General features: G+C 35.3%; 1 protein-coding gene across 7 annotated transcripts in view; it reads left to right on the forward strand.

Annotated features, from left to right (window-relative positions):
* The window catches only part of ZMAT1 (zinc finger matrin-type 1), a gene marked incomplete at its 5' end in the record, with an annotated part of 37,425 nt that extends 16,621 nt beyond the window's left edge, over positions 1–20,804 (forward strand). The window contains 6 exons of one of the 7 annotated variants that reach the window (XM_081125741.1): positions 1,677–1,783; positions 4,961–5,062; positions 5,140–5,314; positions 7,086–7,151; positions 16,962–17,061; positions 18,290–20,804. In XM_081125741.1, the coding sequence (XP_080981867.1) occupies positions 1,677–1,783; positions 4,961–5,062; positions 5,140–5,314; positions 7,086–7,151; positions 16,962–17,061; positions 18,290–19,610 (1,871 nt within the window). In that variant the 3' untranslated portion in view covers positions 19,611–20,804. Of the gene's footprint in view, positions 1–1,676; positions 1,784–4,960; positions 5,063–5,139; positions 5,315–7,082; positions 7,368–16,961; positions 17,062–18,289 lie in introns of all 7 variants that reach the window. The other 6 variants (XM_081125738.1, XM_081125740.1, XM_081125739.1 and 3 more) reach the window with 6 other exon arrangements.
* Between the last annotated feature and the right edge of the window lie 3,213 nt (positions 20,805–24,017).

Consider the following 24,017-nt stretch of genomic DNA (forward strand, 5'->3'; position numbering starts at 1 on the left):
GCATGGATGGACCTAGAGAGTGTTATGCTAAGTGAAATAAGCCAGTCAGAGAAAAAAAGTACCATATGATTTCATTTACATGTGGAATCTAATGAACAAAATAGCAAAGTAGAGACAGACTGATGGGTACAGAGAACTGACTGACAGCTGTCAGAGGGGAGGGATTTGGGGGCTGGGTGAGAAGGGTGAAGGGATTAAGCAAAGAAAAAAATGAAACTCATGGACACAGACAATATAGTGACTACCAGAGGGAAAGGGGAATGAGAGAGGTAAAAAAGAGTAAATGGGGATAAATGGGGATGGAAAGAGACTTGAGTTTGGGTGGTAAACACACAATACAATATATACAGATGATGTAGAATTGTATACCTGAAACCTGTATAATTTTGTTAACCAATGTTACCCCAATAAATTCAATAAATAAATAAATTAAAAGACAATTGTACAGAGAACAAAATGTTAAATTTTCTCCCTTTGCTCCTTTTCTAGCCCCACTTTTAAAAGTTAACCACTTTTAAATTTAATTTATATTTTTTCATATTTTTATATATAGTGTGTATTTAACTTGTTAGTGTTGAGAATTGGATGTATTATATTTATTGTCCTATAGCTTTTTATACATTTAATATATCATTGTCATTTTTCATAAAAGAATATGTGGTATAAGCTTTTAAATTTAAATAGCCAAATAGCAAGCAAATTTTGATGTTTTGTGGTTTATACCCTATAGATAAACTAATAAATTTTGGCAGAATACATTGCAGCTGTTAAAAACTTTAGATAGAAATATGGACCTTAAGTGTAAATCCCGAAAGTTTTGGTATGTGTTACTTATTACAGTGAGAAACACTATAGCAGAATTTCTAGATGTTATATATCAACATTATTTTATAGCATTGAAGAGCTGTGTGAGACCTGTTTGGCCAGATGAGTATGCTGGTGTTTGTACAACAATGGAGGATGTTTGCCCACCATGGGCAAATTTTGTTGGTGGTTCTATGTGATTTTGTTTATTTATTTAATTTTATTATTTACTGATTTTAGAGACAGAGAGAGGAAGGGAGGGATGGGTGGATGGAGAGAGAGAGAAACATTGATGTGAGAGAGAAACATAGATGGTTGCCTTCCATACCTGCCCTGACTGGGGATTGAACCTGCAACCTAGGTATGTGCCCTGACCAGGAATCAAACTCGAGACCTTTTGGTGTATGGGAAGATGCTCCAGTCAACTGAGCCACCTAGCCAGGGAATCCACATGATTTTTAGATAATATTGGGGCAACAGGTCCAGATAAATGGCAGTCTTAAAACAATGCCTTTCTTAGGATTGTCTTCTGTAAAACAGAATTCCAAGGCTGGGTGTTTTCATCCTGCCTGTCATTATTGGTGCCCCAAATCATTCCATGAAGCTCATGAAGTCACTGGTACCCCTATAGTTTTTCCTTTGGAATGGTATTGTCTAGACTTATCGTACTAAATAAGTAACTCTTGCCATATCAGATATTAAAGGAAGACTTAAGAAACCCATATTAAGTTGCGTACTCCATAAGCAAAAATCTATTACCATAGCCCCACAAACACTCCTATTTGAGGTGGTATATGAAATAATATATAGCTGAAGAATGAAATATTCATTAATGTGATATAGAGTCTCACCTCCCTTTATTTTATTTATAGATACAACTTGGAATGAACAGGAAAAGGCTGAACTTTTTACAGATAACTTTTGTAATGTATGCAGAGTGGTGCTAGAGTTTGAATCACAAAGGATTTCACATTATGAGGTAGGTTAAAAAGAATGAGAGTAGAGTCTAAAGTAGATTTTTAAATGTAGCAGATAAACTTCCTATGTTATCTTTTTGGATTCTGTGAAGCAGGTGGTGGTATTTCCTTTTGATGGATAAGGAGACTGGCTCAGAGAGGGAAAATAATTTAGCTTAAGTGTGGGGAATTAGTTTAAACTTGGTCTTTTTTTTTTTTTTTTTTTTACTACAAAGATTGCTTTATTTTCTTCACACTGTTCTGTATCTCTTTGTATTCATCAAGCCACTACTATACTATATCCTTCATGTCTTTGTAGTAAATGCAGGGGAAACTGTTAATGTGAATTAAGGGATATTATAGAACTCCAGAGTCTTCCTTTACAGTAAATGAAGGCTATAAAAACAAAATGAACCAGTCTTGCACTTGACTTGGCCACATGTTTTTAGGCACAGAACCATAGAATTCTAGAGTTAGAAGACATTAGGTTTAATGTTCTTACTTTTTCAATCTATTGATTAGAGACCCAGAGGGATAGTGTTTCTCCATAGCTAGCACTGGCATGGCTAAGCTTAAAAATGATTTATTGTGATTTCATATCCAGTGTTCTTTCATTTGCTATTGCCTCTTATTTTTACATCATATGATGATGAGCTATTGGATTTTTTTTTCATATCTGACATCTGGGTTACTAAAAGTACTAGATACATTTACTTAAAAGAAATGGAATGCCAGATCTACTTTTTAGAACACCTTATCTCATTTTGCCATTGTGAATCTTATCGGCAACTATATTTAAGTCCTTATCTTCATTGGGGTTCAATTAGTATACTTACAGATAGGGAAACTGTGTTAGCTGTGGATTGAAAGGATTTAGGATCAAGTATTAACTCCATCATTGTTGCGTAACCCTGAGCAAGTCACTTTACCTCTCTGAGCATGGTTAATACTGTTAGATTATCTCAGTATAGTATTGTACATATAAAATAGAACACTTCTGCAGGAGTTTTGAGTTTTAATGAGGTTGTACTTATACATGTTTAAGAAACCATTCTCTGTACTTTTGTCATATAGATATCCCCTATATTTTCTTCTAATACTCTTAAATTTTTATTCTTTATGTTACAGTGTTTAATCTGTCTGGTATTAATTTTCACATAGGGAGGATGGTAACAACATTTTATAAATACAAATAGCCAGGTGTCCCAACTCTATTTATTTTACAGTCCATCCTTGCCCCACTGATTCGCAGTGACACCTCCATCATGTACTAATTTCCATATATATAATATATGTGTGTATGTGTATTGAGTCTATTAATTCTGTTTGTATTGCTCTGTTTGCCTGTCTCTACAGTAATTTCACATCATTACTGTAGATTTAAAATAAGTCAAGATATCTAGTAGGGGAAAGTTTATGTGATAAAAATATCATCATAAAAGTTAAAAGACAAGCCACAGATTGAGTGATATTTATAATCCATATAACTAACAAAAGATTAGTGTCTAAAATACATAAGGGTCTATATATATATCAGTTAGAACAAGAAACAACCCTAGAGAAGACTGGTAAAGTAATATGAATAGGATATAGAAGAGATACTCAATTTCACTAGTAATCATACAGGACATGCAAGTTAAAGTGATAATGAACTATCTTATCAAAACCATAATGCTGGCAAAAATTAATATCTAATAGCACGTAACATTTCAGGAGAATATAGGAAGACAGAAACACACATATACATTGCATTTGGAGTTGAAAACTGCTTCAACATCTTTGGAAAGAAATTTTATAATATTTATTTAAAGTTGAAAAATCCTTATACCTTGTAAGCCAAGAATTCCACTTCTAAGTATCTACTTTAAATAAACTCTTTGACATGTATATTAGAAGATATGTTTACATATATTCAGTGCAGAAATGCTTGTAATAGCAAAATAAATAGAAACATAACTGCCTCAGTAGCATATGAAGTGGAATATTATGCAATATGTAACATGAATGAACTACAGCTATATAGATCAATATGGGCAAATATTAGATATATAATTTTGAGTTCTAAAAAACATGTTGAAAAAGGATATGAATAGAATGATTCCATAGTCACAAAGATTTTTAAATGATAGTAGTATATAAAACTGTTTATGGGTACATGCATATATAGTAAAAAAAAAGCATGAAAAGAAATGCCATAGATAACTTTAAGATAGCGATTACCTATGGTCAGAGAGCAAGGAGGAAGGATTATGGGCATGAGGAGATAGGACCGTATATGTAAAATTTTACCTCTTTTAAAAAGGATATCTGAAAGAAATATACAAAGTGTTAACATCTGTTAAAACTGGATGTTGGGTATGGGCTTCAGCTGTATTATTTTCTGTGCTTTTCTATATGATGGTTATATTTTACAATTTAAAATTCTGTAGAGAGTTAATTGCCTCACAGTATGTGCTCAGGAATGTTAGTTTCCCTTTTACCTACACCAGCATTTTGGTGATTCTTGTGTATTTTGTTACACATTTTTTCAGAGATTTTTCTAATGTGCTTAACCTAGAAGGGTTAATTTCCTTACATAAAAGAGTTTGAGAGGTAGGTAGTGCAGGGCAGATATGACAGTTCCATGACATCATTAGGGACTCGGGCTTTTTCTGTCTTTCTGTTCTGATGAATTAGTTTCTGTCCTCAAGATCCCCATAGTCCCAGATGACTGTTGGAACTTTGACCTTTACATCTTAATTCCAAAAGTAGGAGGAAAGAAGGTTAGAAAAAGGGCTCATCTCCCAGCCTGTTAAGGAGGCTTCCCAGAAATTTTACCCAATACTTCGGGTTACAGCTTATTGGCCAGAATCTAGTCACTTGGTTATATCTTGCTGAAAGGGAGGTTGGAATGTGCAATTTTTCGATTGGTTATATTACTCAAGATGTATAACTAAGGAAGAAGAAGAAATTTGATATTAGGTAGCAACTAAGAGTCTCTGTCAAAAGTAAGATCCTAAATGTTATTGGCCTCTAAATTATAGCATTATTTTCATTTTTCACTAAAATTTAGAGATTTGAAAGCATGTGAAGCTCTTTTGTAAACTTGGTACACACCAAATAAGTTACAGCTCACAAATGCTGTCCTCAAATTCAAAGAGGTATAAATTTGGAGTGCCTCTGTTATTGAATAAGCAAAGTCATATTATATCTTTTTACAGAGTGAAAAACATGCTCAAAATCTTAGGTTTTATTTTCATATGTATGGGAAACAAAATGAAGTGCCTAGTGAAAAAATGAAGATGGATGTTAGAAATTTTCAGGTGAGTGGTCTATGTTGATGTTGTAATTCTGAATTTTGAGTTATTGAATCTTTCTAATAAGATTATGCTTATTTCAGGTGCATAAGAATGAAGTAGTGGACAGAAACAAATTTTGTGATCTCTGCAACATGATTTTTAGCTCTCCAGTTGTTGCTCAGTCTCACTATGTGGGGAAAGTCCATGCTAAAAAATTGAAGCAATTAATAGAGGAGCATGATCAGGTTTCTCCATCAGGATTTCTGCCAGAGATGGGTAAGATTACGTTTACTTCATTAGCTTCAATACAGGGTCTCTCTATTATTTTCCCCCCAACTTTGCCATTCATTTTTTTTTTTTTTCAGAGAGACTTTCACTCCAGGGCAATATATTGATTTTTCTTCATCTGCTCAGTTAATCTCTTTCTGTGCTCTTGTCATTTACTATGGAGATTATAATTGTTAGCTGAATTTTAAGAAATGTTATGACCTCTCCTTTTCAGTTTATTAAATTCAAAAGCAAGCAATTTGATATGCTGCTATAAAGAAAGAATAACCAGCCTGAGTTCTCCACTTTCTAATCAAATCATAAAATCTTAGCTCCTTATTTCTTCCCCTTGGTATCTATCTCATTCTTTTTTTTTGCTTTAGTACTTTCCAGAATATTATCTCATATGTGCGTTCAGACCCCATAATAGAGTTATGATGCAGCATGTCCTGACTATAACTATAGGAAAAAATAAATTATGGAATCTCCTTTTACCCTGATAGCTAATTTCTTCCTTCCTATGAATATAAAGAAAAAATATCAATCAGTAGTTTTTATGCTAGATCCCAAAGATACAGTGAACTATAAAACATTGATTCTTTCCTCCTTCCAGCTGTGTTTGGCCAAGAGCACATGATAGATCTGACCCAAAGGTCTCACTTCTGGCCTGAGGTTGCAGAGTACACCCTGGAAAACCTAACTTGTACTTTGAAAAATTTGGCATCACTTGAACAAAAAAACAAGATACTTAATCCTCTGGAATAAATAATTTACCACATTTTCACTAGCTTCAACACTTTAGTAATAAGGCATGCCTGGCAAGGAAAATTCACCAACGTTAATTTCTAACTGATAGTGTAGGCCTCATCCAGCATTAAAACATATTGTCTTTTTTTTTTTTTTTTTAAATCTTTATTGATTTCAGAGAGAGGAAAGGAGAGGGAGAGAGTGAGATAGAAACATCAACGATAAGAGAGTCATTGATCGGCCGCCTCCTGTACTCCCCCGACTGGGGATTGAACCCACAACCCGGGCATGTGCCCTGACCGGGAATCGAACCCCGATCACCCGGATCCTAGGTTGAAGCTCAACTGCTGAGCCACACCCGGCTGGGCTAAAACATATTGTCTTAATAAATGATATCAGAATTATTTTAAAATTTATTCTAGTCTCTCTAATTTTTATATTTTTGTTTTTCTTCCTGTCAGTCTAAAGAGGGCCAGAATCAGTGTGCCCTACAAAAGAAAGCATCTTGTAAAGCCTTATCTTTAGTCCCCCAAACACATCAATTTGGGCTCAGAAACGATACTAAATGAAGGAGCTCTGAAATAACCGTAATTGTGAAAGCATATAATTTTATAGCCTTAAACACCTGCATATATTTTATTTTGATACAGACACAACAAATCTGGACTGAATAGATGAGTTACTCTGTTACTCAGGGTCACCAACTTAGTATTCAGTACCACCTGTTTTACCCTCACTAATTTCAAGAACCATCCTAAGACAGCTCTCATGCTTTCATTGATTTTTCCAATTAATATAATTAGTTAATGCCTGATGCCGAACATTCTTTCCTGTATCTTTGTTGGAGAAACTTGGTGACAGATTTGTATTCAAATTTCCATGCTCACAGAAGGCAATTCTTTTTAACCTGAGTGTGGAAAAAATCAAAAGATAGTGGGTTTTAAAAGAATTCTAAATTTCTCTAATACTTTATAATCAATGCAGCTCTAATAGTTGAACACATGTTGATCACTTCTCATGACTATTTCAGCAGGTGTGCCTATTACTACTTCTGCAGAGTCAACTTTTCTGAAGCCCCTTGCAGTCAAGCCTCCTCCAGGTGGGATTAAAGACAAGACTATGCCTTCCTCTTCCAGCACTGCTTTGGATTTGAATAATCCAAACAACTATTGCAAGCTCTGCTCTGCTTCTTTTAATAGTCCATTAATGGCCCAACAACATTATGTTGGGAAAAAACACAAAAGAAATGAAGCTAGAAAGAAGTTTGTAGACAAGATAAGAAAGAAACCTCATCTAGCAAAATCAGATGCAAATGGTAAACAGTAAAAATATCACAAAGCTCTTTCATAGGAAGTTTATATTTTTAAACACATACTACTGGCTATGTATATACAGTTTTACTCTTATTAAGTAGGAGGTTGATAGTACTCATGGGGTCATAGGATTTTAAGTAAGGACTTAGAGTCTATCTAGTTCTGTCTGTTGGTTTTCTAGGAAATAAGACCTGAAAAGATTTAGATGACCTCTATTAATTACAGAATCAAATATAAGTATTTTCATGATTCCTTGTTATATCATAGATGCAAAAAGAAGTATTTTAAATTAGTACCATGTGGTTTTACCATTTATTCACTAAGTATGGTTTAAGTGTCTCTTTGGTGCTTGGCTAGTCATTCTTGGGAATACAAATGAGGATGGATTTAGCATTTTCCTGGAGCAAGTGTATAAACTAGTTGGGTTACTAATATTTCATTGCAAGTGGCTATAGACATGGATTTTTGTGTACATATTTATGGTAACCAGAGGAGTGAAACATCATGGTTCAAAAAATCTTCTTAGAGGAAATATATGATTTTGGTAGGAGTGGGAAGGAGAGAGGATGAACAAAGTTGCTAAGAAAGAGTGATGAGAATTCAGGTACAGTAAAGATTCTGATCCTGACTGGACTGATACACTTGCTCTTCTAATCATTTTTTTAATTTTCCCAACACAGGCACCTTCTCACTGCTAGTATATTTTATTATCTTTTCATATTCTTTCTTCCACCTACTTCTTTCCCCCCCCATTCACTATTATTTTTTAATTCTTTCCTTACTAGACCTTTTCTGCTTTATGTGAAAATGTTCATTACTTCCTTCTTGAAGCTCTAGTTTTTGTAATATGTAACTCCTTATGCTCTGGTTTTGTCTCCTGTGATTTTACTTCTTTTGTGTGTGTGTTGTTGTTTTTTCTGGGGGGGGGGGGGGCTTTAAAAAAAAATCCATTACCTAAATGTTGGTATTCCCATGGTTCCATTCTTTACCTTACTCTACAAACATGACCTAATCTACCCTCTGATTTCATCTCTCTTCTGTATGCTTATGACCTTTCTGTCAAGCTTTAGACTCATAAATCCAAATGGCAGCTGTGACTTCCTGTGGATACATTATAGCTATTTCAAATCCACCCAGTCATTCAAACTAGAAACCTGTAGTTAACTGAGAATCCCCCCCATACCACCTTCTTCACTTTCTATATCTAATGAAGCACTAAGCCATAACTGTTTTACCTCCAAAATACTACTTTTTCCTTATCTCCAGCCTGGTCTTCCCACACTAGTTCAGACCCTCATCATCTTTCCTAGAGCTTTGCTACTCAAAGTATGGTTTGTGCACAGCATCATTGGCATCACTTGAGAGCATGTTAGAGAAAAAGAATTTCAGGCCTCACTGTAGACCTAATGAATTAAAATCTGCATTTTAACAAGATCCCTAGGTGATTTGTATACACAATAAATTTTGAGAAGCATTGTTCTACAATATTTCCCTCAATTTAACCACTAGAATGTTTCACCTAAAGTGCACATCTTTCCATGTCATTCTCCTGCTTAAAAATTCTTAATTGTTTCTCTATTTTCCAAGGATAAAATATAAGCTTCATAGCTCTTTACCATCTTGTCTTTGCCTACCTCTTACAGGCTTATCCTCTGCTACTTCCTGCCATGATCTACATGGGTAAGAACCTACAAACTCTTTAAGGTTTCCAGAAATCATTACCCTATTTCTTGTCTCTGTGACCTTGTTCATGTTGCCCTGTTGCCTGGAACATATCCATGTCCCTCTTGTCTTGGCTAACTTCTACTCATTCTTTAACATGTCACTTCCTTGGAAGCCTTTTCACTTCTGGCAAGGCTTATCTTCTGTGCTTCCTTAACCTGCGTATCTAATTATCTTTCCATGTATCTTTATCTCTCATTAGAATGTAAGGTATTTGAGGGAAGAGACTTCACTTAACTCATCTCTATTTCCAGTACTAGAGATAGAAACTGGCAGGGTATGCCTACCTCAATAGAGATTAGTCTAATATATGAACCAGTGAACTATTAATTTTTACATATTGAGTGCTAACCCTGTGTTTGTAGTAAAGTTTCTTACTTAATGTGATTCAACGTATCCCCAAAAGTTACACAGAGATCTGTGGTTTTATGTAGGATTTTAAAGAATGTTGATTTAGGAAAGTGTAGAAATAGAAGTCATAGGACTTCTGAAAGTAGTAGATATTTGGAGAAATCACAAACTTCTACTTGGTAGAGGTTTTTTTTTCTTTTATTTTCATATTGTTGGGCTGAGTGGCTTCTGAAATAAGTGGCTTCTAGTTTAGTGGCATTAGGTAAAGTTGGAACTGCGTCAGTTATGAGAAGTATGTGCACTCTGAAGGGAGGGTCATTTTAGTACTCTGAAGTTTCAGGGTTATTAGAATAAGAGGAAAAAGTTTTGGGTGATATTTTCATCTGGCTGGGGAGGGCTTGCTGATCATCAGCATAATTTAATCCAGTCATTAAAGTCTTTTTACACGAGCCCCTGAAGCTAGAGCTCAAAGAAGAGATTTTCAACCTTGCCTTGACTATTCCATTTTTGAGAACAGTAACCATTTGAGGATTAAAAAGTAGCTGGAGGATTTAATTTAGCTAATGAGAATTTCAAAGAACAGTAACATCAGAAGTCTATGTTATAAATGAGCACGTGGTAAGACAAAAACAGTTTGACATGTGCCACATTGACTATTTCACTTTCCATCCATTTTCTTCCTTCCTCTCTGCCTTCTTTTCCATCAGCTATTGTTTATGTTTCTACTATATCTAATATCTCTCTCTCTCTCTCTCTCTCTCTCTTTCCCCTCCCTCCCTCCCTCCCTCCCTCCCTCCCTCCCTCCCTCCCTCCCTCCCTTCCTCCCTTCCTTCCTTCCTTCTTCTTTCTTCATCATTGTCACTGTTTCTTCATGTCCCTTACCCAGCCCAGATCTTATTAGCACAGGAATGGCTACCATAATGATATGGAACTAAAGTATGTATGTATTTTCTATTTATTGTATTTGTCTTGTTTATCTTACTAATTTCTAGCCCCATTATTGTACTTAAGTGTCTCATCTTCATCTGTAACTCAACATATCTAAAATTGAATTAATAATCTCCTCTAAAACCAACTTGAATTTGCCAAGTTTATTCTCTTTGCCAATAGTACCACTATTTGTCACCTACACTTGAATCTTTGAGGACTTTGATTACTTAATTCCCTTAATTCCTGTCAGCTAGTCTTACCAAGTCTTCTTAAAACTATTTCTCTTTCCTTTACCCTTCCATTACATTCTCACTACCATCATATCACACTTTAATTCTGCAACAACCTTCTGAAAGGCTTTACTTACACCTCATCGTTATTCTCTCATTTCCTAGTAGCAGGATTTCAACCCTGGATAAGTTGTACAGTCCACCATTTCTATTTTTATGTTCAGGATACTGAGAGTGATGCTATAGAAAATTATATAAGGCAAATTGGGTACCTTTACAGTTTTACTATCCAACCTGTATCCAACCAAGTCTTTTTCCTTTTCCTTTACTTTCCTCTCAGCAATGATTTTTAAATCTACACCAGTCTCCAAGATACCCTTCCACTGTTCTACTCTCCCCCTCCTCACATCTGTCAGGCAAGCTTATTCTTTATTTCATCAAGAAAAAATTGCCCATCAAATGTGGATTGCTAAGTCTCTTGCCTTAACCAAATCATCCCTTAGTCATGATTTCCCCTTTAACTGCTACACTTTACCTGTTCCCTCTTAGCCAAGTTTTTCCCCCCTTTTCAAATATGTATGTTTTTAGTGCCCTCACTGTTATTCCTCAACTCACTGTCATTTGTTTACACACATTCCCCTAGCTCTCCACACCACCATTCCACCACCCCACTGAACCTGTTCCTCACAGGGTCATGGTGAGCTCTAGATTTCTAAATCCAATGAACAGCTTTACTCCTTTTACTAATTGTTCCTCTTTTAAAATCTCTACTTCCTGCCCAGCTGGAGTAGCTCAGTTGGTTGATTGTTGTCCTGTACATCGAAAGGTTGCTGGTTCGATTCCTGGTTAGGGCACATACCTGGGTTGCAGGTTCAATCCCTGGTCAGGGCACATACCTGGGTTGCAGGTTCAATCCCTGGTCAGGGCACATGGGGAAGGCAACTGATCGATGTTTCTCTCTCTCTCTCTCTCTTTTCCTCTCTCTAAGCATGTCCTTGGGTATTATAAATAAATAAATAAAATTTATATTTCCTTAGCTCCTTTGACATTACTCTCTCCTGTTCATTCTTATAACTCTGTCCTTTACTTAATGACCTTTATATGGCCCCCTCCTTCTCTACCATCTTAGTTTAAAGAGTGGCACTTTCCAGGGTTTTATTATTATGTTGCTGTTCCAATGCCCACCCCTCTGTTGTCCTCAGATCTCATTCATTCTGATTATTTTAACTACCCCCATGATCTGACTTCTCCAAAATCACTCTGACCTGTCCTCTACTTTTCAAACTCCTATATCTAACTTCCTGTTGGGCACTTTTATATGGAAATAGATACCTCAGACTCTGTGTATCCAAACTCGAACTCACCATTGCTTATTCTTCACCTTCTAGAACACTTCCTTCTGAAGTTCCGGTTTCAGTTAATAGGATCACCACCCACTCAGATGCCAAACTAAGGTGCTGAGAATTATTTTGGACACTTCAATATTCCTCTTTTCCCCTCATCGTCCATATTCAATTAGTTACTAAGTTTTGCCAGTTTTAATGCTAAATATTTCACCAATCTCACTGTTCTTCTCTACCCCTACGATGACCTTTCTAGCCCACTCCAATCTCTTGCCTGGTCTAGTATATTTACATACTTGTGGTCTCCTTACTTTCAGGCTTGCTCCTTTCAAATTCATCCTTCCTATTGTAGCTAGAGGAGAGATTTCTACGTAAACCACTTCAAGGTTCCTAATGCACAAAATAAAAAGTCTAGGCTCCCTGCCATAGCATGCAAGTCTCTCTTTGATCGGACAGCCTTTTGCCTCTCCCATCTCATCCCCTTATATTTATTTCTACAACAATTCCAAATATTAAGAAGTTCCTGCAGACATTTCAGTGCTTTTTTTCTGTTTAAAAATGAATTTATTGGGCTGACATTGGTTTCAAGTATACAGTTCTATGATACATCATCTGTATATTGCATTGTGTGCCTACCACCCAAATTTAAATTGCCTTCTGTCACCATATATTTGACCCCCTTTACCCTTCACTACCCCCACCCCCCTTCCCTTTGGTAACCACCTGTTGTCTATGAGTTTTTATCTGTCTTGTTTGTTCATTTGTTCCTTCCAGTTTTATATCCCACATATGAGTGAAATCATATATGGTTCTTGACTTTTTCTGTCTGACTTATTTCACTTAGCATGATATTCTCAAGATCCATCCATGTTGAAAATGGCAGTATTTCATCTTTTCTTATAGCTGAGTAGTATTCCATTGTATACATATATGTGCCACATCTGTTTTTTAAATGCTATTTCCTCTGCCTGCAGTACTCTACTCAACTCTTTATTAAGTTAACTATTTTTCATCCTTCCAAGTTTAACGAAGGCATCATTTCTTCCAGTAGCCCTCTTCAGTCTCCCATATTGTTCTCATTGCCTCTGCTTTTTTGAGCTCCTGTACATATTAAGCATACCTCTCTTACCTTTTACCAAATGAGATTGAAATCCTCTGTTGATGTATCTTTTCTGACTTGGATTTGTGAGCAACCTGCTCATTTTATTCATCTTGTATCCTTAGCATCTAGTATAATGCTTAGTGCCACATTGGTGTTCAGTGTTTGTTGAACAGATTATTTGAATTCAACACATCATGCTCATTTCTGTCTCTGCCATACCTGATATTGTTTTCATCCTCTGGAATGCCCTTATCTTATTTCCTTACATTTCAGATCCTTTTTGTCCTCCAGGATCCATTACGACTTCCCTCACTGCTCTAGCTCTTGGTATTATCCTCTTCTTCTGATTTCTCATAGGCTTTACTGCTCATTGACAATTGCGTTAACTATAATGCCTTAATTGAATTAGCCTCCTTGAGACAAAGGATTATATTTTATTCTTCAATATCCTTCTCAGTGCTTTATATGGTAATGACTATATAGTTTTCGCTTAATTAATATTTGCTAATAGTTTATCAAGAGGCAGTGTCATGTAGAGGAATAAACATAGATTCAGAGACATGTTTGAAGTCACTTGCCCAGTTGCAACTCAGATTCTTCAGATATAAAATGAAAATAGGGCTACTTCACAAGATTGAAAAAGCATGAAATGAAGCATTATATACAATATCCATCATAGAATAGGTCCTCAACTAATGTTAGTTTTAAAAAATGTTTTGTTCTCCTGTCATAAGATTAAAAACACAGGTAAACTGAACATTTTTAAAATTTTTCTTCATAAGCTAAATCCCATATTGAGTTGCATTTTTTGCTTACACATAACTTTCAATTGCTTTTCCCCCATTTAAGACATTAGGCCTATGTTTCTCATCCTTGGCTAAATATTAGAACAATGCAGGGAACTTTTAGAAATCCCAGTGCTCAGGCCATCCCTCAAATCAATTAAATTAGAATCCCTGGGACCTAAATATTACTGTTTTGTTTTCTCTTTTTTAATGCCCCAAATGATTACAATATGGAGCCAAGATTGAGAACCACAATATTAGACTATGAAGACATGCACTTCCCTAATCTATGCTTTGAAAACAAAGACCTTAATCAAGGGAGTTATGACACTGGGCTGTGGTTAGGAGGAATGTGGGCTCCACAAGTGGTTATGGAAGATTCCGAAAGATACAGGATGCAAAGAAACTTGAGTTTCTGGGTGTAGTCAGAAACAAGCCTGAGGACAGGAAAGCTGGACAGGGCCAAGGAGCAGGTTCAGATAAGGGGATAGAGAGCATAAGAAACACATGGACATGGAGGCAGGTTCCAGGAGTAATAGACCAGGAATTTAGATCTCAGGGCTAATAAATAAGCTTTATATCTTCGCACAAAGGGTTTACACCATTTTTATATATTATTTTCTGAGATGTTGATATCTTACAAAAAGATAAGGATTATCAGTGTGTGAAAAAGACAATGGCTAAGTTAATAGTAATGAGACCACAGTTTCAGAACTACCTCTGGATCTCATCTGTGACTGGCAGCTCCTCCAAACTCTTCTATTATCTATATTATAATCTTCTGATGTAATTTTTGAAGAAACAAAGGAGGAACTGAGGAAAACATTATATACCCTATACTTTATAAGCACTAAACAAATATATAAAACCTTTGAAATATAATCTGAGTTTATAATCATAATGAAGATCATTGGCTCGATAATCTAGGATAGCAGTGCTCAACAATGGCTGCACAAAAAATCATCTAGGATGCTTTCAAAAAATAAGAAAGCCTGGTTCCACTCTTAGAGAGTCTGATTTCATGGGTCTGATGTGGACTGTAACATGAAAAGTTTTAAAGTTCTCCATGTGGTTTTAATGTGTAACTAGCATTGGGAAACACTGATATACAGAAAACTGGGACTCCTGCTTATCTTGCATAACTTGGATGCCCTCAAAATGTATGGTATTGGCCAAGCGAATCTGAGCCTTAATTTCCACACCTGTCAAAAAGGATAGTAATAATTTCCTGAAAAGCATTGTTGTGAGCATGAAGAGTCCTGAATGTAGTCCTTAGCTTTGCAAGAAGTCCAGAATCTTCAGAACTCATCGGCCTCAAATCAGGGACTCATCAAACCACAGACAGACTTGAAAGATGCTGATAAATAACTAAGGAACTGGAAAGTATTCCCTGAGTGCCTTTCTCACACATTCTCTGATAACCACATCCTGGGGTATTATTAAAATACAAATTTCCTGCTCCAGACACAGCAAATCATGTTCTCCAGAGGAAGGGCCTGGAGATCTATATTTTTAATTATACCTCAGTTGTTCATATGGAAAATAATACAACAATTAATAAATAATAATACCAGAATAAATCTCTGTTTTGCATACTCACAACTGTAAACCCACTTTTGCCCCACCCTGTATATATTTCCAATTCTCAGGGTTTAAAAAAATATCATCCAGGGTATCCTCTTTTTGCTATCAAGTAATATGGGAAACTAAATTATAATCAGAAAGTAACTTTGCAAACACAAAATCAGAGTACAGAGAGAGAGGATAGTTTTGAGGAATCACTCATTCAAACTTTGGCATAACCTGCTGAGCTCTCCTGGGCCTGTTATAGAGTATGTGTCAGGAGTGAGCAGAGTCCTCATGTTCTTCAAAGTCAGCATCTTTATTTCCCCATGACAGTAGTTTCCTGTTTCTATGAATAACCTTTGATTGGGAAAGGTCAATCAACTTGGTAATGATTATTTTAGCATCATTTAAATGATTAAGTTGCTGTTTCATTTAAAATATGACCTTACTTGACCCTAAAATCTTTGCAGCCACCAATTTATTGCCTTTTGTAGGGTAGAATTGTATTCTTATTTGGCTTATGAAATTTATTAACTTGTTTCTTCTGACCAAAGAGATAATGGAAGGATGATGAGATTAAGAAAATAAAAAATTTATCCCATTTACATTTCTACCTATGTAGCATAATAGAGAGGTAGCTAGTATACTTATACTGCAGCTCTTAACTCTTTTGAAGTGGTAACTAGTAGTTTTGTTTTAGAATTTTGCTTTCAGCTTTTGTCCTGAGAGTGGGTCTCACTAAACCTCTCTCCTTTCTAAAATATGTGGAAAGTACTTTTGGTAAACTAATGTACTACAGTGATTTCAGGTAAGAGAGTGAAAATGTGGTTTAGTTTGTCTTGAATCTTTAGGGATGTTTTAGGTTTTGGTTGGATGTAGGTAAGAGAGTGAAAATGTGGTTTAGTTTGTCTTGAATCTTTGGGGATGTTTCAGGTTTTGGTTGGGTGTAAAGAATTAGGGACAAACAAAAAGAGGTTGGTTGAGGGGTTAAGAGGCAATAGTTCATTGGGTGTGCTAAATTTAAAGTGCTTCCTGCACTCACACATAGAAACAATAAGCAGGCAGACAACAGATTTTTAGAAAAGAGGCCAAGGTTAGAGAAGCATTGTGGTGTCGTGTAAAGAATTCTGGGCTTGCCAAGCCAGTGTGGCTCAGCAGTTGAGCATCAACCTATGATCCAGGAGATCTTGGGTTTGATTCCCGGTCAGGGCACATGCCCGGGTTGTGGGCTTGATCCCCAGTAGGGGGCATGCAGGAGGCAGCCAATCAATCAGTTTCTCATCATTGATGTTTCTCTCTTTCCCTCTCCTTTCCTCTCTCTGAAATCAATAACGATATATTTTTTTAAAAAAGAATTCTGGGCTTTAAATTAAGAGACATGAACTCTGAGAGGCTATCTCTATTACTAACTGGCTCTGTAACTTTGACCAAGTCACTTGATCACTCTGGGCCTTATCTTTAAATTGGGAAAGTTCAAGTAGATAATGTCTAGTGAATTCCTGTCCTGGAATGTGAGTCGAAGTGTATCCATATTGACCTTCTTAACTTGAACTCTCTGTTTTTTCAGCATTTAGTACGAGAACCTATGTTTGTCGTATTTGTAATATCACCTTTACGTCATTAGAAGTGTTCCGGTCCCATATGCAAGGAAGTGAACATCAAATTAAGTAAGTATTTTTTGCCAAAATGCTCCTGTGACACCAAAGACCAGGGATTCTGCCAAGTACCCTTACATGTATTTTACAAATTTTCTAAGCATATATTTCCCTATGAGTTAATCCTGTATATGGTTGGTGGTATTTTTTTAACATATTTCATGCTTGTAACATCCCCCAGGAAGTTCTCTAACCATGATAGTATACTGGCAGAGCTGGCTAACTGGCACTCCTCCTTACCAGACAGCATTGTTTTTCTTTGGAGAGATGTTAAAGGATGATTCTGTGGCTAACGGTACAAATTCAAATAATCCTTGGTAGTTTGGCTTAATTCAAGGAATTCAGTGATCTGGTCATCGTTCTTCCAATGAAGTATGTTGGTTAATAACAAAGGTCTTGCTATTAAAGCAACCTGGATTGGAATACCAGGTCTATCTTTCCATCAAGTATGTAACTTTAGACAGCTCTGATATAAAGTGGTTATAATTAAATATAAAAATATGTGTAAGGTGCCTGGCTTGGAACATAGTAGGAGTTCAATAAGGGTTTACTCCATTCTATTCTATTATTTTAAGGAGGAGAAGATTGAGTAGACGTTTCAGGGCTGGATAAATTAGGCAGCAGGATAGAGGGGCACTTAACTATTGTATATTGGCTTGTTGCTTTTAAATCAAAGCATAATATTACATTATTTTATTCTAGTAGAAAAGATTTATACTATTGAGTCTGAATACTTAGGAGCTAAATTGTCCGACTCACCAAATTAACCTTTATTTAGACTTCTAAAAAAATCTAAGGGTTCCAGAATAAATAGCCATCACATTTAAAAGATTTATGCAGGAGCTGACTAATTAAAACTTTTAAAACAAAGTGATATTCAGATGAGACTATCTTCTGATGGTTAGTAAATATTATTGGTCCTTTCCCACACATCCCAGCATGTCTTCATTTTACGTACTATAACAGTGTAAGATATGTCTGCTTCTTTGTACCCATCTTCCCAGGCCTGAAAATGTTTTTATGTGTAAAATGTTGAGAAGTATCTGGGACATATCTGACCATTCTTGCTGCTCCTTTTTGGCATAAATGTTATGATTTATAGCTTTTATATTTAGGTGGGTTTTAAAATTTTGTTTGGGCTTTTGTTGTTGTTGTTTTCAGACTAATTTTTTTAAAAGCACAGAAAATATTCAGAATAAAATAATCTAGTAACAAGAACTTTCTATTGTCTTTGTTACAGAGAATCTGTTATCATCAATCTAGTGAGGAATTCAAAGAACACACAAGACTCTTACCAAGATGAAAGTACAGATTATATCAAAGCACAAAAAGTCATAGAACCAGAACCCAAGACTTGTTTCAGAAAGGTGGAAGAGAGTTCTTTGGAAACCCGTTCATACAGAAAAGTGGTTGATTCCCGATCCAGACGTAGACTACGCGGACAAAGACACCCCCATGAGACTTTCTGGACATACCCAGAATCATACAAAATGTCGCAAACAGTGGAAAACCAGTTACCTCATTACCTACCAGCTTATTCAAAGAAGACATATGACTCTTTCCAAGATGAACTGGAAGATTACATCAAAGTGCAGAAAGCCAGAGGATTGCATCCAAAGACTTGTTTCAGAAAGATAAGAGAGGACTCTGTGGAAAGCCATGGGTACGGAGAAGTTGATTCTGGACCCACACAAAGAATATATGAGCAAAGATTTTCAGTTCAGACTTCCCATACCTACCAACGACCATATAATATTTCACCAGTGCAAAGCCAGTTATATCATTGGTTACCAACTTATTCAAAGAGGACATATGACTCTTTCCAAGATGAACTTGAAGATTACATCAAAGTGCAGAAAGCCAGAGGACTACATCCAAAGACTTGTTTCAGAAACGTAAGTGATAGCTCTACAGAAACCCATAAATACAGAGAAATGGTTGATTCCAGACCCAGACATAGAATGTCTGAGCAAAGACTCCCATTTGAGACTTTCCAGACCTACCCAGAATCATACAATATTTCACAAGCAGTGAAAAGTCAGTTACCTCATTGCTTACCAGCTCATGACAGCAAACAGAAACTAGACTCCATGACCTATTGTCAACCCACCAGAGACTATTTCCCAGAAAAACCAGTACCCCTAAGCCTTAGTCAGCAAGAAAATAATTATGGCTTATACAGTGTAGAATCTGAAGTTTACAAGGACCTCTCCTCCGAAAACAATACCAGTGACCCTCAAGCAGACCATAAACAGAAACATCAGAAGAGAAAGCACCTGGAGGAAGGTGAAGAAAAGCCAGAGAAAGAGCAGTCCAAGCATAAGAAGAAAAAGAGTAATGGGGATATGGACCTAGACAAGGACAAGAACATCCGACAAAAGAAAAGAGAGGGAGATAAAGTCAGTGTCAGTTCAGGAAAGGTTAAGCACCGAAAAAAGAAAGAAAGCCATGGTATACCCTCTACAAAAGAAGAACGTAAGCATAAGAAAGAGAAAAAGAAATCTGTTGAAGAAAAGACAGAAGAGGAAATGCTTTGGGATGAGTCTATTCTTGGATTTTGAACTTTTAGTTTAATTTACCCAAAGATACATTGAATACATAAGAATAAGGATTTAGGCAAAGAAACATTCAGTAAAGAAAAAAAGAGGTGGATACAATCAGTGTCAGTTCAGTAAAGCTTTTGTGTATATGTAAAAATTAAAATTGAATTAAAAGAAGAAACAAACAAGCCTAAATCAAGTCTGAGAAAGAACATAAGAAGAAAACAAGAGCATAAGACAAAAGTAAATCTTTTGAAGAAAAGACAGAAGAGTCAATGCTTTGGGATAAATCTGTTCTAGGAATTAACTTTTAATATTGTTTACCTAAAGATAAATTGAAGAAGTCAGTTAAGAAAATTTATTTAGACAAATGAGCATTAAGTAAAGAAAAAAAGAGGTGGATATAGTCAGTGTCGATTCAGGAAAGCTTAGTTTGTGTAAAAATAGAAATAAAGTGAAGTAAAAGAAGAAACAAGCCTAAATCTAGTCTCTAAGAAAGAACATACGAAGAAGATAAGAACACAAGAACTTAAGAGAAAAGGAAACTTGCTGAAGAAAAGACAAAAGAATCATTCCTTGGGATGAGTCTACTCTTGGATTTTGAAGTTTTTAGTTTTGTTTCCTTAAGGTTGAATTGAAGAAATAAATTGAATAGTTTGGTTTCATGAAATTCATGTTATTTGAATTTTCCTAAGTGGACAGTGACTTTAACCTCTAACAAAACCAATTGAAGTAAAAGTATTCAATATGCCTTTTTGTCACGTTATTTTTCTTCATTTTCTTTTAAAAAAAAAAGAGTGGGAGACATTACATATTTCTTACATATAATGTAGTTTCCCTTCATGAAGTTGTCTCTGTTTCTACTCATCAGGTTGCTGTGATAATGAATTATTTACCGAATGGGAGATAATTTATTTTAAGTGAAAGGATTACCAGGCATTAAAAACCCATTCTTTGTTTGGGTTTGTGTTAGTGTTGGTGGTATTTGTTGTTGTGTGTTTGTTTCTTGATTTTCTCCAAGAAAAATGTATGAAGAGATTTAGACTGATTTTTTGTTTATTAAATCTAATTTGCAGTGTATTTTTTGTATTTTATAGTTCTGAAGGTGGAAAATGAAACAGTCTATAATAACATTAGATGATATATAGTTTTAAAAGTACCAATACAAAATCAGTCTATATTCTGGAAGTGTTTATATTATATTAAAGTGTTTTAATTTCTACATATTGTTTTATGTAAATGATCATTTCCCAGCCAAAAGATGATTTTATTTTGAGAGAGAGGAAATAATTAAACAGTCTGCACCTCTGAGGAGATCACATTATAAAGTTGTAATGATTTTATTTCTCCTATGGCTTGCTTAGTAGAAGCTGATATTCAGATGAGCTCAGTTTTGTTAGAGAAATATGACTAACTGTATACTTAAAATTGAAGAAGGGATAATTTATACTTGGGAGAGGGCTTTGAGGGTGCATTACCTTTAAAGGGTTTCATCTTGATTACTTTTTTACTCTAGTGCTCCCTTTTTTATGATAAGCACCTCCTGTAGGCATTTGAGTATTACCATAGTATAGAGGGAGTAATAGCCTGGGAATCCAAATCTCAGGATTCTGGTTTCAGTTTTACCATCAAGTTTCTGTGTGACCTTGTGGGAATATCATCAAAATTCAACATGAAGTCCTCAGGAACAGGAAAAAGTAGGCTATCGTATTGCCTTGATGTGTTAATCCTATCAAAAAGTAAATAAATTTAGATGGTGATGTATCTACACTTAGGCAAGGCATTTAATAGTTGGTTTTGCCTGAGATTTGAATACAATGGTAAATATGAGCTGAAGAATATGATTGGTTGGGTTTAGATGTGGTAGAATGAATAATCTAAAAGGGATTTAAATGGTCCACAAATTAACTTTTATTCCACAAGACTGTTGGTATAAGATTATTTAGTGATACAATATCACTTTCCCTGTTTTTAACACATCTAGTGTACTGGGGAAAAGAGGAAAAAAGAACCAGAGTCAAACAAATAGACTCAATTAACCACAAAAAAAATGGCAAATTCTCTTTTCTGAACATGCCAAAAAGCAACTTTATTTTTCACACACACACACACACACACACACACACACACACACACACACACACAAAACACCATAAAACAAAACCGTGAGACAAGGTAAATTGAATTGTAAGCATTTTTAGAATTGATAAATTATTTAGCACACGTCCATTTTGTGTTTAAGCTGGAGGCTAGGAATTCAAAACTTATAAGAATATTCACTAAGATACCAAATTACTGTGATCTTTTTGAAATAACTTAAATAGATCAATGAGTCATTAAAATTAGCCACACAATATTAATCAATACTGGGTAAATCATACAATTTTTGAACATTAAAACCATTTTAATTGGGTGGTTTGGCAAGTTAGGGAGGGATAAGGGTTTGGTCTTGACTACCTTATTAGGAAGTCCCCAGTGACTTGCTCTAGAAAGTGGTTTTTAAAAATTTTAGGACAAAAAATTTTGATGAAAAAAAAACATTGTTAAGCCACCATAAAACACATTTTCTGTTAACCAGAAAGTATTGTTTTCTATTTGAAGCTGGGAAGAAAGACCTGGCACTTTGACACATTTGCTTTGCTCCCAACTTCAGCATCTGAGCACTTGGAGGTAAAAGTGTAAGTCAAGATATTTAAATACATATGCAGGATCTGAAATGATCTCCACTTCTGGAGTTAAGTGCTGAATCTCTAGTAAGATGAAATTTTATAGTATAAGTATATAATCCTGCATTTAGCTATGGAAGACAATACAAAAACATATTTGAGGAGACATAATTTAAGATATTACAAGTAGAAACAGTGTTGGGAATTTTATTGCATGCCTGGTTTGAAAGAGGAGTATACTCATCCAGACATAAGATCATATATGATCTAAGGCAAATTACTGAAGTCAGTATTCAGACAAGTAAATTAATAGCATCTAGCTTTATAGGAATAGAAGATAGACTGCAAATTTTGGCTGAATTTGGAAAATTATTTTTAATAACGAGCTATAGAAAAAAGTGAATTGACTACTTTGTGATATGCATGTATTGAACAAATAAGGGGTGACTGTCAGCATTGAGCCAGGAAAGAACCTGAGAAAAACATTAGAACAGAGGTTCTGTTCCACAAACAGCTCATAGTCACTAACAGAGAAAATTGACCAATAAACAGGAAATTGCGATGTAAATTTGATAATGTCTGCAATAGAAGTGATGATGGATGCTGTGGGTAGCAAGGATAACAAGCATAAAGGGATGGGAAGTGGGCATTCAGGAAAGGCTTCCCAAAGTGACATCTAAACAGACTTTTCCCTCTCAGTTCAAAGACTATTTCTTTGATATATCCACTTGCTATCCTTTACATACTTCAAACTTAATATAACCAAATAGAGCCCCTGCTTCTGCCATTACCAATCATTCTTCTAGTTTTTCCCATTTCTGTAAAATGTTTATTCAATTGCTCAAGCCAAACACCATTTGGAGCACCTCTTCACTCCTACATTAGACCATAAGCAATTCCCCTTGATCTTCTCACCAAAATATTTCTCTTAATTTCCAATTCTTTTCATCATCACTGCCACCACTCTAATCTGAAACATTATTTGTTGATCAAACTGGAAAAATTGGTTTGAAAGTAACTGAAACATTAGGCAAAGTCAATGCAGCTTCTGAATTAACGGTGAGTAGAAAAAAACTGCACAAAATCAGCAACAGATCAGAGTGCTGTAGTGAACTAGCCCTTGAGGGCTTCAGAATTATCAAGCATATAGTTTCTCCCAGAACAACAAAAAGAAAACTGCTAGTTTCAAAAATCAAATTGAACAGGCACATTGTGAATAAGGGTAAGGGGAAAGAATCCAGAGAAAGGTAGTAGTGGATGGGGGAAGAATCCAGAGATATGTGATCCTAGACAGTATTATGACAACAAAATAAACTTCTAAAGGAAAGAGTAACACCTTGGAAGGCAAGACTTGTAGGATGCAAACACACCAGAAAATCAGGCACAAAGTAAATGGAAACTACCCTAAGCATTTGAAAATGAGCTGAAGGAAAGAAAACATTTAGAGCTTTGAAACAGTATAAGTCATAAAGTGTACCCAGAAATATATTTTCTTTTAAACTCACATGAAATTAAGCCAACAATACCTGTACCCAAAACTTTTTAGTCTTTTTCTCCCTTAATATAATTTTAGGTTTAATGCTATTTACTTTGTGTAAAATAATTTTTAAAACAGAACATTTTTACTAATATAGAACATTGTTGATATTTACCTAATATGAATGTAAGAAACATTTCTCACATGCAAAGATATTGACATTAAAGGTGAATAAACTTTTAAAGTTTTTCTCTAATATGACACATGTTTATCTTTCATTGCCCA

The sequence above is a fragment of the Miniopterus schreibersii genome (genome assembly GCF_964146895.1).
Source record: "Miniopterus schreibersii genome assembly, chromosome: X".
Classification (NCBI taxonomy): domain Eukaryota; kingdom Metazoa; phylum Chordata; class Mammalia; order Chiroptera; family Miniopteridae; genus Miniopterus; species Miniopterus schreibersii.